A 15156-nucleotide genomic window follows, 5' to 3' on the forward strand; every position below is an offset into this window, starting at 1 on the left:
GTCTTCCCACAGTGCGTGTGGCCACGGGGGATGAACAACAGATGTCGGGGTGGTCTGATACTGGTAATTAGATGGAAGTAGTTAAGTCCTGGCAAATACTTTAGAAGGATGAAAGCAGCAAGGACTTGAGAACAAAGCCAAAAATACAGGATTTTGTTCCAAAGCAATTTTTACATATCCATTAAAGAAAATAGTAAACTTACCGGACAAACAGGTGGAGACACACATTCATAAGATAAGTATTCATTTTATTGGCTCCTTCTAACTTTAAACACAACTTATTTACCTTTTGATTCCAAGGTCACAGCAGGCATCGTTCCACTTTGCGAGGATACCTGACTAGGCTGCTGAGTACAGCCAGAACCTCACGGCTGAAAAACATCAGCTGAAGGTCAAGAGTTGCAGTGTGTGAGCTTCCTTATATAAGCCTGAACTATGTCAGGGTCAATGATATGACAGATATGAGTGCCATTAAAAGTTAAGAAATAATCTTCAGCCCTGGCCGGTTTGGCTCAGAGATTAGAGCGTCAGCCCATGGACCAAACGGTCACAGGTTCAATTCCTGGTCAAGGGCATGTATCTTGGTTGCAGGTTCAATCCCTGGCCCTGGTCAGGGCACGTGCAAGGCAACCAATTAATGTATCTCTCTCATGTCAATGTTTCTTTCTCTCTCTCTCTCTCTCTTTCTCTCTCTCTCTCTGTCTCCCCCTCCCTCCCTCTACTCTCTCTAAAAAAATTTTAATGGAGAAAATATCCTCGGGTGAGGATTTAAAAAAAATCACACAGTGACATATTCAACATGCCCAACTTAACGCATTCAAGATCCTTAGTTATATACAGTCTGCCTGGGCTTCTTATTATTGGTTGCAGAGTAGTTTGGTGGTGAGATTATATCATTTAACTCATAATTATTTAAGATCTCTGCCTCCTGATACAACAGCCTCTAAAAGGAAAGATGGAACAAGCTCATCTTGGAACCACAGATATCACTAAAGGAAATATTTAAATGGCACCCCTCTCTGCTCAGATGTGAGTCCTTCAGATTCTGAAATAGACAGCAGGGATATGCAGCATTGTAAGAGATGCCAAAGACAGTGTAGAGTGTCAATTTTGCAAGTGAAAATAGGCTAAATTAATACCACCCTGGCTGAGTTAATGATTACCCTGGTGTTCCAAGTACTGGTTCCAAATTTGAACAGAGTAAATAAGTAAATCCATTGGAAAATGGACATCACTGGGGACCAAATACTGACAAAACCTGATAATGTTCTATTTAGTAATCATTACTCTAAACCAGATTTTTCACTCTTGGGCCAAACCTAGCTCCCAGTTCATAATACTCTGCTACGATTTAAACGCAGATGAAAGATCTATCATTAACCTCATTCTCAATATTTTCTTAATTGTCAATTTTCTTAATTTGTATAGCCTCAATAGATTAAGTTTACAGAATACCTTTCATTTAAGATGCAAAGGAGAGATTAATAAAAAAATTTTAATGTAAATCAGGTTCATTAAGATATAACTCAAATGTTTCAGGTGCATAGTGAAAAAGTTTATTTATGACAGATTTCAAAACTTGGAAGAGAAGACAAAGAATGCACAAAAGCATCACAAAACTGTTACATAATATAAAAACACAGGCCTGAGCTACTTAAAGAACCGTAGCTCAGGATCATCTGTGTATCACAGCAACACATTCAGTGCCACAGGGTGGTAAATATGGCATTTTAAAGGAAAAACCACTCAGAGGACATGATTGAATAACAATTCGGTACAGAGCTCTCAAGTTAGAAATCACAGGAGGGGCTGACAGCATTTCTCATGACAGAGGACATGTAAAACAAATTGCAATGAATGACTAGCTGAGATACTTTTGTATTTTAAATAAAAGACTGTTCCCCTTTCAGACCCCTCTTTGTAATGTCAGCATCAGTACATGATATAGAATAAGGAAAGAATACCTTTGTGGTTGCCAATTGCTTAAATATTTACCAAGAAAGCGTGATCATCTTTCCAACTGACAGAGCTCAGTGCGTGGCATCAAAGCAGGCCTTTCAGAAATGAGCAAAATGGCATAATGTGGTTTAGGAAATCTCCAAGCACCTCCCCCTATTCCAATTACCCTCATCCAAAGCCTGGCTTTCTTATAACCCATCACTTTAGATTACAAAGCAGCTTTCTCCTGGAAATTTCAAAACACTTCCCATTATGAAGGGAGCACAGATTGCTACACCCGTCATGGGTTATAGGCTTGGACTTGCTCTTGAACAAGGCTAAGTGGAAATAATTCAACTCGATTAAACAAACAAACAAAAATTTCATTTATGGGACAATCATCTCAGAAAGGGATGTTAGTAGAGTTTTTAATATGTAATTTCCTGTACTGTTTAAGACATAAGAGAAGGAATTACGATAATGTTTTCCAGATGACTCTTGCCTGAACCTAAAAAGCAATAGTAACAACCAATCACAAGGAACATCACAGGCAAGTCATGTGAACCCTAAGTGAAGATGAGAGTTCAGGAGGAGAGCTCCTTAAAGTGATGCCCGTGACGAGCTCCTCCGTAACCCTATGTTCTATGATAGTTCAAGCCAAAACTTTAGAATTGTTCCTGACCCTCTATCAGAGCTTCTAGAAAATATACTTTGTCCCTGAAAAGATTTCACATATAATTATTTTGCCCCTGGATAAGCCCAAACTACCTGCTTAAAGTGACATGAAACTGGAATTTAATTTAGAAAGTCTGTATCTCTAGATTGCTGGGCACCTTTTCCTCATCTCTGAGAGTGAAGAGCCATGAAATTAATCTGGTCCACATGCCTGGGGCCTATGAGAAATCAAAGTACATGTAACAGAAACCAAGTTCAAAGCAGTACCAGGACTATAAAGAAGAGTCTTGCTTTTGGACTTAGTTTTTGAGGGAATGACTATTTGTAAATGAATCCCACACTCAAGGCTTTAGGCAATTAATTGGGGTTCCTTGGCTTGGTGAAGAGAGATTCCAACAGGAGGGGCCTTCCTGGTTCAGGCAGGGACAATGCAACGCTCCAGAGGGAGCAGTGATTTCTGAAATCTGGCCCCACAGCAAAGTGTTTCTCAGCCTTTGAGTCCCAAATCTTGCCCTAAGCTCATTATGTAAATAACTGGATAGATGTCAAAGAACTGTCCACAGGTGCTGGGCTGGTTAGACAGAGCGAAGGGGTGACACTGACCATAACCAGCCACCAAGAGAGCCAAGGCAGTTCTTACCCAACGGCCTCCCCCCTTCCAAGAGGACGCCAGGAACCAAATCCCAGGGGTTCTCCTTCGCAGAATGTTCTCCTTGGCAGAATACCGCAGTCACTGCCCATAGGAGACTGGCTCCTTCAGGGGGCCCTGAAGCCAGACTCTAAGAACACTGCGGAGCTTCAGACCCCACTGATATTACACTTACAGCCAGAAACAATATAGTTCCCACAGATGGAGGGCTTGCTCCAGTTATTAGCCAACTCAACTACTCTGTCGTCCTCATCAGTACAGCACTGTCACGTCCTCTTCACGCACTTGGTAAGGTTAACAAGAGTTCCGGCTGCACAGTCACCCAGCTGTCCAAATATGGGACCTAAGTCATAATCCCTCCTTCCAGGGAGGCCTCTGGCTCAAAGCTCTACTTCGAACCCTGACTGACTGCTTTGTCTACTCAACTCTATGATCACTATTATTGAATTCTGGTTAACTGGCTAAACTGAGGCCTTGGCTATCATGCTGCCAGTGCTAAACAATACCAGAAATACCCAAGACATGAGAAAGAAATGGAAGGGGCTAGTCCCTTTCTGTCTCTCAGCTGTGTGGAAATGAGGGCCCAGGGATAGGATCCCATGTGCGCGAAGATTGGGACTTTGGCCATGTGGACACTCACCACACACTGGACTGACTGCTGGAAAGCACCGGCTTGTGACTGGATTTAGACACCCATTTCCTACTTGCTCCCCAAAGAATCATGCATCACAGCTCCCTGAGCACAAACACAATGAACAAAGTGACTTGCTCTCTAAAGACCATAAATCCCTTAACAAGCTACCCTCACAACAACAGAAACCACCTTCCTTCGGACAGAAACTCACTTTCCAACTCTTTTCAACCACTGGGATGCACAGGGATGATGCTCTTCCCGTTCCAGCAGCTTCAGGAGTTCAGCACTTTGAGCCAGGTGGAAAGAGACCAGCTACAGTTCCATGTGGATCTTTCAGGCTCAGGAGAAAATCTAAATGGAAGCTCTAGCAGGTTCCATTGGTCTGTTCCATTTATTACTGTGTGTCCTTAGCCCACCCAGGTTAAAGAAGATGCTGATTCCTACACCTCACAGGGAGGTCAGCCTACAGGGGCACAGCTTATGGCTTGAGACACACACTTATGGCTTGAGACTCTTCTATGGTGTTGGTCAAAATTAACCTATTTCATCCCTTTCTCAGCCAGAGTCAAAACGAACTGGGGCCACAATGGCACAGCCGGAAGTCTACCTTGCTGCTTTCTAAACCCACCATCTTTTTTCATGCACTTGACTTGTAAGTCCCAGAGAAGACAGAGATGAAATAAAGCCTCAAGCCAGGAGTACACTAAGCAAAGATGACCTTCTCAAAAATATGTCTAAAGTCAGTCCTGCTGGAAAAGACAGCAAAGTGGGTTTGGGATTTCCACAACAAGCACATTGAGAACCAGCGAGGCTTCTGGCTTAAAGAACAATTCCAACTAATGAACCATAAACCAAGAACTAAACAAAATCAGGCCTTGACTGGTGTGACTCAGTTGGAACATGATGCCATACACCAAAAAGGTGGTGGGTTCAACTCCTAGTCAGGGCACATACCCAGGTTGCAGGTTCAATCCCCAGTAGGGGCACATGCGAGAGGCAACCGATCATTATTTCTCTCACATCAATTTTTCTCTCTCTCTCTCTTTCCCCTCTCTCATCAATAAAATAAAATTTAAAAGAACTAAACAAAATCAGATATGAGCAAAATTCAAGTCTTTTATGTAAATATTAGGGTCACCCAACAATGTACCTTAGGACCACATACTTTGGGATGAAAGGTCAAACTTTTATAGAAAAGTGGTCTTAAAAAAAATAAATACAAAAATACAGACTTTTGGGTTTCACCTAATTCTTTCAAAGGGGGACTGGGAAGGCTCATCAAAAACACATCAATTCAGATATTTCCTATAAATTTTACATTAATATCTAATCCCACTGATTAATATAAGGCAGTGAGCCTTCAGATTTAATTATTCCACATACATAATATAGGGGACAGTATATACATTTTCATAGTCTGAGGTTTTCTTTCCTAAGTAACAGATAACAATATTTTTAAAGTGCATGAGTCAATTAAGAAAAAAATAACAATGGCCTCATTTCAAGTTGCTACCTACTTCCATTATAAAGCTATAGACTGTCTGAGGATTGAGGTTTAATGTCAGAGTCCTGAGGATGTCTCATAGAGCAAGAGAGATTACAGTTAAGTCCTTCCATAGCAGCTTCACAATTACCTTACTCCAATGCTGGCACGCTGGAGAAGAAAACATGAGAAATGACTGAGGGAGAGGGGCAATACAGTGTGAGTCTGAAAGATGGAGACCAGGGAACACTTCTATGAGGACTGCCTCCCACGTAACCCATGTTGCATGAAACAAGTTTGCAAAGATCCAGGAACTCCCTGACATAGGAGAGTTGGTGTCTGTGCCGGGATCACAGGCTAACTGGACACTTGTCAAAAGGAACAGAATGATAGAATCATCTTTGTCTAAAAATTAGCAGGTTATACTTTTAAAATCAATGTGGTGGGGTATACATAAGGGTATTTTTTGCTGAAAATTTTTCATAGTAAAATGTTGGGGGGAAATTAACCCTTTAAACATGTCTTCCTTTCTAGAAGCCCCATCTCTCAACAAAGTAGAAAAACCAAACAAACTGAAGAAATTTAAGGACTCGGCCACTCTGTGTAGAGAATTCAAGTCTCTCCTATGAGGAAGTACTTTCTTTCGATTGTTTGTTAATATTTATCTGTGCTCTGGAGGACAGGGTGAGGGTGAAAACAAATGATTTTCTTTTCATTGTTTGGTTCTGTAAATTTGGACAGGGTGAGACTAAGGAAATAACTACCTCTTAGGATTTGCTGGGCTATGAAATTCTCAGTAATTACCTTTGCTTCAGTACATAATATTTTGTCCCTACAGTACAACAATTTCAGAAATTTAACATGAGAATAGTGAATGAATTTTAAAAATACCTTCTCTCAGCTATTTGTGCAAATGGAACAAAGAAACCCTGGCTGTCAGGGAGACACCAGTGTAGAATGGAATATAACAATATCCAGGACTTCAAAAGTAACCAGACAATAAGAGGCACACAGAGGCAATGGGAACTAGTCCCCCAGGCTTCCCTGATGCAACAGAACTAAGAGCCCAAAGAAAATAAGTACAGAGACTCTCACGGCAAAAAATAAACAGTAAGTTTATCCAGGGAGCTTGCTACGGCCTGGCAGCTCCATTTTAAGAGCAAGTCAGAAGTTAATAATAAGCAGGAAAAATAAGCAAGGCTTTGGCTGACTGGAAAACAGCTCAGTAGAAAATTATTTTATAAAGATTATGTTAGCAAAGGCATGATTCAGCTTTAGTGATGAAAGAGTGGTCACTCAGCTATCCAATGGGATGATGCACAGCAAGTTGGCTTTTCGCTGCCCAAATAGACAGTCACTAAAATAATTTCTAATTTCTTACAAAGTATATCAATGTTGGCCAGTGTAATCCTCTACAAAATGCACTCCTGTGTAAAATAATGGCGGTCTAATGCTGCTCAGAGGACGGGGATGCTATGGCAGTCCACCAATCCCGCCCTACTTCGGGCTTTGCTCCCAGGGGAACAGAAGGTGCAGGCTGGACCACTCCTTGTTCATGTAGTAGCCGGTGCTACTACACACCTACTGTGAGGAGCCCGGGTCTCCCGTTTCCTGCTCCAATAGGGAGGGGAGGCCTGGTGCGAAGCACCCACACCAGGAAGGAATGAGCCAGAGAAATCATCTTAAAGAAAGTGACTCCTCAGAGCAGGAAAAGACTTTGACATCCGGGAATCACAGGACATCTCTGATTGGCTAGTCAGGTCCTCTGTACGCAACCCGGGGCAAATGGGCAGGTTTCCTCACAACCTAGACTTCCTTAGAGGGGATGCTGGGGTAGGTCATCCAGCTCAGAAGGAGGCAGATTCCTCCCAAAGCATCACAGGACTGGCCTGCAGGAATGGGCACTCATCACTTTCCAGCTTCTCCTAAAATCATCATCAACTCCATAGAGGAGGCGGCCTCAATGGCTCAGAGCAGATGGCAGTCTTCTAAGAAACAGATGGAAACTGTTTCAAAGACAAAATGAAATGTGCTAAAAATAAATAAATAAAGTAATAAATAAATCTAATTCTTCTTCAAAATTCTAAGGCAGTAACAGACTTGACACAAGGAATGAGAACCAAGGAGGTACCGACAACCACAGTGGTCCCTTCTCTGCCCGAGGCCCTGCCACCCTCCCGCTGTGGTGACCTCTGGCTGCAGCAGGGTCAGAGTGGGAGAGGCCGTCACCAGGGAAACGCAAGGTCTGGCCTGGTGAAGAACACATCCGATCAGCAGCAACAGTGAAGCTCATCACCACCTTTCCTAAGAGACTCTGAACATCAAAAGCTTTAAGCCCTCAATGCAAGACATCTAAACACAGAAACTTTGGAAGTCTGATTGGTTCCAAAGCAAAGTTTTCAAATAACATTCCTACTCCAAAGAAAGAAAAAAGTGGTGAGAATCTGGATGGTGTTATTTTTTTTTTAAACTTTCTTTCTAATACCCCTTCTTCGATTATACAAAAAACAAACAAACATTAGTAACACTTGCCTTTCAAAGATGTGGGCTCTGGCATTAATCCAGTACCTAATTGGCACCCTTTGCCCTTCAACCACGGGTGCCCTTGGTAAGGGCCACTGCCTCCTGAAACAGGAAGTGATGGAGGCAGCTTTTCTTCCCAGAAAAGTTACAGTGACCATCCCTTTGGATTGCACAGAAGTTCTTGCTGTGATGGTGAACACACAGGTGTAGGGAAGGGAAAAGAGGAGGCAAAGAGGCAGAGGCGAGCCCTCAGGACTAGTAACGCCCCTCACAGGCCTTGAGGGCTCCCAGCCTGTGCTAGCGACCATGAAGAACCGGCAGGCAGGAATATGGCAGTGGTGAGCGGCTGGACAGAGCCTTCTCCAGCCAGGTAACTGGGCTCCTTCATGGACAATGTGCTTTCCCTCTCTCAGCACTTGCAAAAAGAGAGTGGGTACCACCAAACGCATCTGCAGTAAAGGCTCTGGGAGAGGAGTGAGCAGCAATCCTGTACCAAATACCTATTTTTAGAAGGCAACACCCAACTTGCTTTTAGGCTTTTGCCTGGTGGGCACCTTCATAGAGGGATTCTGCTGGAGTCTGAAGCAAGAAGAGTGTGAGTCATGGACCACAGAACAGGGGCACTACACCACCACCTGCAGAAGCCGAGGAGCGGGCAAAGCTACGTGGGGTCAACGGTCAGGCATGCCAGGCAGGGCATGAGGGTCAGGAGCCTCATGCTCAACTTCGAGCTCTAGCCTGTCGGAAATAAGAGGCACCAGCTGGCAGCCTGCTCCGCCAGCAAACACCACCTGCCCGGTCCCCCGGGCCTTCAGCTAGTGTAGTAGACGTGGAAGTAGAGAGTCTTGTTGCGAAGCAGGGAGTAGGAGTTGTCAAACTTGAGCAGGTAGATGCCCTCCCCGGGGTAGTCGTGGCTGCCAGCCTGCACGTCTCGGTGGCTGTCCCGCCGGTACACAGGCATGACCTCCCCGTAGCGACCCCGCAGGGAGCTCCTGGAGCCTCTCTCCACATCTCCAGCTGGGACAGGGTCTGCATGAGCAAAACGGCAGAGTGTCTGGACATGAGTTCAGGGAACACACATAAGTCCTGCCTGAAGGTAAGAGAATGGACCCGGTGAACTAGTGGCTTTCACCAGGGGGGATGCTCTTGCCCTCCTACAGGAATGTGGAAATATCTGGGTGACCCAAGGGTCCAGGAGTGCTCAACATAAGGATAGCACCTGCCTCACAAACAAGCATCCCACCCCAAATGCCGATAACGCCTCCACTGAGAAGCGAGGATTTAGCCTTATGGAGCCTAGCTAGCTCCAGGAGTGTCCGGACATTAACAAGGGAGAGAAGGTATTTAGAAGGGATGATTCTCACATCCTTCACTCAACAAGGGAACGAACTAGCTAATGGGGGTAGGAAATGCAGACAAACACGCTGCACAGAGTGACCTAGACCTTCCAGCTGGTCTCCTAAAGAGCAGCAAATAAGATATGAGGTTCTCCTCTTCCCTAAATAACTTCAGATTTCCTGCAGAATTGCTTGTTCAAAAGAAGCAAGTTAAGGAAATGACTTTAAGATGATACAGGAAAATCACGGAGTAAAACTAATGCTTAGATTTTTATTATAGCCCCCACCCGCCACAGAGCCCTAGGACCATCCTGAGAAGGTATGGCAAGTAACAACTAGGATGGAGCACAGAGACTACTTTTAAAACTGCTCCAGGCGTAAAATAAAAAAGTAAACAGTGGTCAGCCAGCTGTGATCATCTGTTAGGGCGGGGCGGGGGGGGGGATATGGGTACATTTAGCAAAGTATAATCACTCAGTTTGGTTCCAGGCCAAGAATAAATACAAATATCATAAAACTAAGCGATAAATGAAAAATAATCTCAGGTTTATGTGTGGTCTGAATAGCACTGTCTCTATGCACAATAGCAATGACCCACCTGTTTCCCTGCCCCTGTCCCATCCCTGTCCCCAAGGAGATGTTGGGAAAACAGCAGGTACTGATTAAAAGGAAAAGACGCTTTCCACTAAGGCATCTATCCAATCCCACCCGAAAGCTCTTTGAGGGTCTGACTTTGGCCTGCGTCACTCAACTTAGCAGGGGATGCTGAGAGGGATTCCTCGCCCGCATTCTGAGGGAGAGGAGGACTGGCGCAACAAGGGAAGTGGTCACTAGATATTAGGCTGAGCCTGGAAAGGAAACTGCCAACGAGGTTCAAGTTACATTTACCTTCAAGCCCCTCCTCCTCTTCCTCGTCTTCATCCTCATCCTCACTCGAATCACTGACCTGCACAGTTATGTCAGTGCTGGTTACAGGGGTCCAGTCAAAATAAACTCCAAAGCCAATGTCATAGTCATCGGTGGCAAACTCCCAGCAGACACGCTTCCCCTCTGGATGGGTAGGAACCCGGATGGTCACCACCTCACCCCGCTTCACCACCAGGCAGCTGTTCTTCTCCTTGCCCAGCTTGCTTTTGAATTCCTTCATCTTGGCAAAGGTCCAGATGCAGGGAGGAGCCATCAGCGGTGGGGAGACTGAAAGGACAGGCAGCTTACTACAGAGGAACCAAGAGGAAATGCTGCCACGCCTGGCATTTTGATTATGGAAGTTGTCATAGTCAAAGGCATTCTTTCCACTGGCTTTTTCTACTTCCTTTCACAAGTCACTTTCTCTTTCCTTCCATCTATCTGCCTGCCTTTCTTTTAAGTACCCGCTGGAAACAGAGAAACCACCTCCCAAAGGTCTTACCTTTCCTGTGGTCCCCCAGAAGATCTGCAGATTCCAAGTCAGCCGAAAGAATATCTATAGCTCCCGTGTGCTCAGACTGGATCATAACAATGTCCCCAGACCTCTGTGGAGCTTGATACTTGGCCATCTGCACAACAATTCCGGTTAGAGGACATGTTAGAGTGGCAGATTCCAATTACCTCCACTCTCCCAACTCTGAGCTTCAGGTGCTAGTCAACATTCCTTCTCTTTCTTCCAGCTACAGGTTGCTAATAAATTCTAATTATTTTAATGCCACCAAAGTGTGCCCTAATTTAAAGATGTGCTCTCTCCTACCCTTTGTAACTTACCTACTCAAGACACTTTATAGAATCCTTGCCCACAAACATCCCAGAGCTTGCTCCTAACTTGTGCATCAGCAGCTTCTCTGAGCCATGCCTCGGTCTCAGCTTGGCCTACACAGTATCTCCCTACGGCGTCACTTATGACAGCTCAATTCCCACTCTGCCAGGTCATTGTCAATCAATTCACTAAAGCATTGCAGAGAGAATCCATTTTTTTGTCTCTGTCTGTATGTCTTATCCTATTGGTTGTCTCATCCAGTATCAGTGTTCTATAAATAATTACAATTTCCCCTTAGACCAGCCCAGGATTTGCATTTACACAGTGTGTTTGCTGTCAGACATCTAACCTACATGGAAGAGTGCAAATGTTCACTCGATACTCAAAGCCCTCGACAACCCATGGCAGGAGCCTGCAATCTCTCCCGACTGGTCTCACTTCAAATCACTCAGATTAGGGTTCCTCTGTTTCATGCTATTATGCCTTAATTTCCTACTCCTTCTCCAAGCAGTTGGCAGGTAACACAAGTAGTGGTGTACCAGTACCTACTGCCAACATAGGAGAACACATCAGTGAGATAGCAGTCCAGTTAAGAGACCAGAAATATATTTGCAATAAATAAATAAATAAATTTTGTAACCTCCCAAACTATATTCTCATACTACCCATTTCTGGAGAATAAGTCTTTCAGTTCTTAACTCCATTACTAAATGAAGTGAATCAGACTGTGGCTAACTTGCTTAAATGAGTCCTTCCTTTTCCAGAAGGCTAAACAAAGGATTTAGCTTGTAACTGATTAGCTACATAGCCTTAGTAAAGTCACTAATAGCTCTTAGCCTCAGTTTCCTCATCTGTAAAGTGGAGACATATGGTACCTGTCTCACAGGGTTGTTCTCAGGAATAAACTAAGCATTGTGAATAAAATGCTTTATAAAGTCTAATGCATTATATAAATGTAATTATAATGTTTGCCATTGTCTTTATTGATACTACTACCATTTGTTATTATAATATACACTAGTGCCCCGGTGCACGGATTCATGCACATTGAAAGGAAATTAATTAGAAGGTGGCCCATGGGGTGGAATTGGGCGAGAGGGGCCGGACACGCCCTGCAGCCAACCTCCTGCAGTCCCTCCCTGGCTGGCCGCACCTGGGGCGGTGCCACGGCTCGAAGGGAAGCGCCACAGCTCAAAGGGCATCTGCGCAGTGAGTGGGGTCCCTCCAGCAGGTGGGGTCCCTTGGCCTGGCCTGCGGTGATCGGGCCGAAACCAGCTCTCTGGCATTCCCCAAGGGGTCTCAGATTGAGAGAGGGCGGTTCTCAGGTGACGCACCCCAGAATCAGGCTCTCTCCTCTCTGGTTCCGGGGTGCATCACCCAAGAACCGCTGCTGCCAAGTCACCACAGCTCGGCAGCTCCTGCGTTGAGCATCTGCCCCCTGGTGGTCAGTGCCCATCATAGCTACCGGTCAGAAAGTCGGACAGTCGGATGGTCACTTAGCCTTTTATATATACAGATGTTAGTAATAATATAAACAACCCATTATTCTGTGGCAGAACACCACTGCTATCAATGCCATTTCTATAGAATCTTTCCCATAAATCCTGAGTAGATCCACCACAAGACAAGTGAGACTAAAACGCAGTCCAAGGGTTTAGGCTCCTCACATTGAGGAGATTCTAGACAACATGTAAACATTCATTCTAACGCTTCATTTTTTAAATAGGTGCCTACTGGCACACTGATGGGCCCTGTGGAAGATACACATGATCAATCGCCAAATAATTAAAAAAGAGATGCCCCAAAAGAGCAAAGAGAATTCTGGGAGTCACCCTCACAGTGCTTTCTAATTCCAGCCCATCCATATGTACCTAGATTCTGGTGCCATAAACTCCTTTTGAAAGAGAGAGTGAGAATGTGCTTCCTACCTTGTTGAGGACCTGGCCCTGGTCTGCAGGCCGCAATTTCTGTTCCACCAAGGCCTTAGCCTCCAAGGCACTGGCTGCTTTCCGAAGATCTTCCACGGCATCCTCGCTCACTGGAGGTACCATCTGCGGCCTCTCAGAGGAAGACAACATGTCATTCAAGACTCTTTTAAAAGGCACACTAGGCCTGGAGAAATTCAGCAATAAAACACTCTTCAAAGGACACACCCACACCCCCTGCTTTCTTCTGGCATTCAGTTCTCCTGTCAATTTAGCTGACCACTGCCCAGGGCTGAACAAGGCCACAATAAAGTGGTGACAGTACATGAGGGCCCACAGACGGACAAAGCCACATCCCAGGCTCCAGGAACCATAGTAAATACATAGCTCAGGCATTGGAGATGGACTGCAGGTCTGCTTTTATTCCTCTCTCTGGGACCCCTGCCATTTGTTCCACACAGAATTTCAACCAGAGATAGAATCCCAGTAAAGTCACTGGTTAAAAGCAAAGAAATTGATTGATCATCAAGACAAAGAAAGTGCAAACTGATTAGCAAGGCAATCCCTGTCCACAGTTATCCCAGGAGCAGGGTTTCAGCATTTCCATCCCACAGCCTACCTTATGCAACCCTGTCACAGATATCCATATTGCACCCAACTCACGGGGTAATAAGAATAGGTAATCAATCACTTACTTTTCTTTTTAATCTATTATCCTGATGGCTTGAACTATATCTAGTTGAATAGTTATTTTAAAGAAGCAAGAAAATAATTATGCTCGCTTCCATCTTCCCTGGCTTCCAGAGAGACTAGAAAGTGCGTGAAGCACCAGGGCTGCAGCACAACATCCAGGTCTCTTGGGAATGATCGGTTTCCAACAAGAGGAGGCATGGATTCTTCAGAGCAGCAGTTATCAAAGTATCTTCCGGGACCCCTGGGTCCTTAAGACTCTTTCATGGGAATCTGTGAAGTCAAAACTTCTTCATAAAAATTCTAAAATATGATTTGTCTTTTTTCATCTTCTTAAGAGTAGACAGTGGAGTTTCCCAGAGGCTACATGTGATATTGCCACAGAATGAATGCAGAAGCAGATCTGAGAATCCAACTGTCTTTTGTTATGGCAGACATTACAGAGACTTGCAGCATCTCTCTTCCCACTAAATTATTTTTGCTTTGGAAAATAGTTGTTTTTCATTAAAAACATGTTATTTATATTAGCATGTAATGAGTTTGTTGTTTTTTTTAATGAATCAATAACAATGTTTTTAATTTTTCAGTTTTAATTCCTAATATAGTAAACATTGATAGATACAACCCACATAAATAAAAATTCTTTGGGGCGTAAAGGTTTGAGGACTGCTGCTTTCGGGCATCATTTCCTCTGAGTAAATGACTGGGAAACAGTACTTTTAACCACATGGGAAAGAGAGGGCTTATTTTGGAGCTTGTCAGTTTCGTTTCTTTTTTCTTCATTTTCTTTCTTCCTTTCAATGCAAACAAGAAAATCCACTCCTAGCTTATAAACTATCTCTTCTTTAGATAAAACAGAGCCATCTTTTGAAATATCCTAGTCACTCCAACCTGCCTCAGAACAAACAAGAGGTAGTTACTATGAAAATTAGCTATGGGATACTGTTGATTTTTATGGGTTTGCTTGGGTAATCCTGTGTAAATTGTAAATTGATCTATGTTGTGAGTCTATTTTGTCCTCTTAAACCCAGAAATTACAGTGCATTTCTTATTTCTTGACACTATTAGGTGAGCTTGATAACAAGGACTGGTCTGACTCCCTCTGTTTGCACAGGGTCTGCACCCAAGCCTGTCACAGGGAACCCTAAGGCCCTTTGCACTCTGACCCTATCTCTCCTAGAATGACCTGATCTCGCCTTGCTCAATCCACTCCAGTCACAAGGGCCTCCAAATGTCTTGAGAATCCTCAAACAGTTCAAGCACTCTCCCACTTGAGGGTTTTTCACCTGTTGTCACCTCTGCCTAGAATCCCCTCCCCCTAGTTACCTTCTGGCTTCTTCCCTCAGGTTTCTGCTCAACCATGACTTTCGGGAGACCTCCAGATGTCTGAGTATAAAATGGCTCTCCCCTCCCTGGCCCATCACTCTTTGCCCTCCCCCCCACTTCACTTTTTCTCGCCGCACTCATTACTGCCTGACATATTATGTACCATATTTTGTTGATTGCAAGATGCATATTTGTTTTCAGATTTTAACACAACTGAAATATGGGCTGTCCTAAAAATTGGTGATGT

General features: G+C 44.2%; 1 protein-coding gene across 2 annotated transcripts in view; it reads right to left on the reverse strand.

Annotated features, from left to right (window-relative positions):
* Positions 1-805: 805 nt before the first annotated feature.
* Positions 806-15156, reverse strand: part of TMED8 (transmembrane p24 trafficking protein family member 8) — a 30154-nt gene continuing 15803 nt past the window's right edge. Inside the window, exons 3-6 of one of the 2 annotated variants that reach the window (XM_079769042.1) lie at positions 12897-13026; positions 10648-10774; positions 10186-10433; positions 806-8931 (exon numbers count right to left, since the gene is read on the reverse strand). In XM_079769042.1, the coding sequence (XP_079625168.1) occupies positions 8623-8931; positions 10186-10433; positions 10648-10774; positions 12897-13026 (814 nt within the window). In that variant the 3' untranslated portion in view covers positions 806-8622. Of the gene's footprint in view, positions 8932-10127; positions 10434-10647; positions 10775-12896; positions 13027-15156 lie in introns of both variants that reach the window. The other variant, XM_079769043.1, reaches the window with a different exon arrangement.

Source organism: Cnephaeus nilssonii (assembly GCF_951640355.1).
Source record: "Cnephaeus nilssonii genome assembly, chromosome: 4".
Classification (NCBI taxonomy): Eukaryota; Metazoa; Chordata; class Mammalia; order Chiroptera; family Vespertilionidae; genus Cnephaeus; species Cnephaeus nilssonii.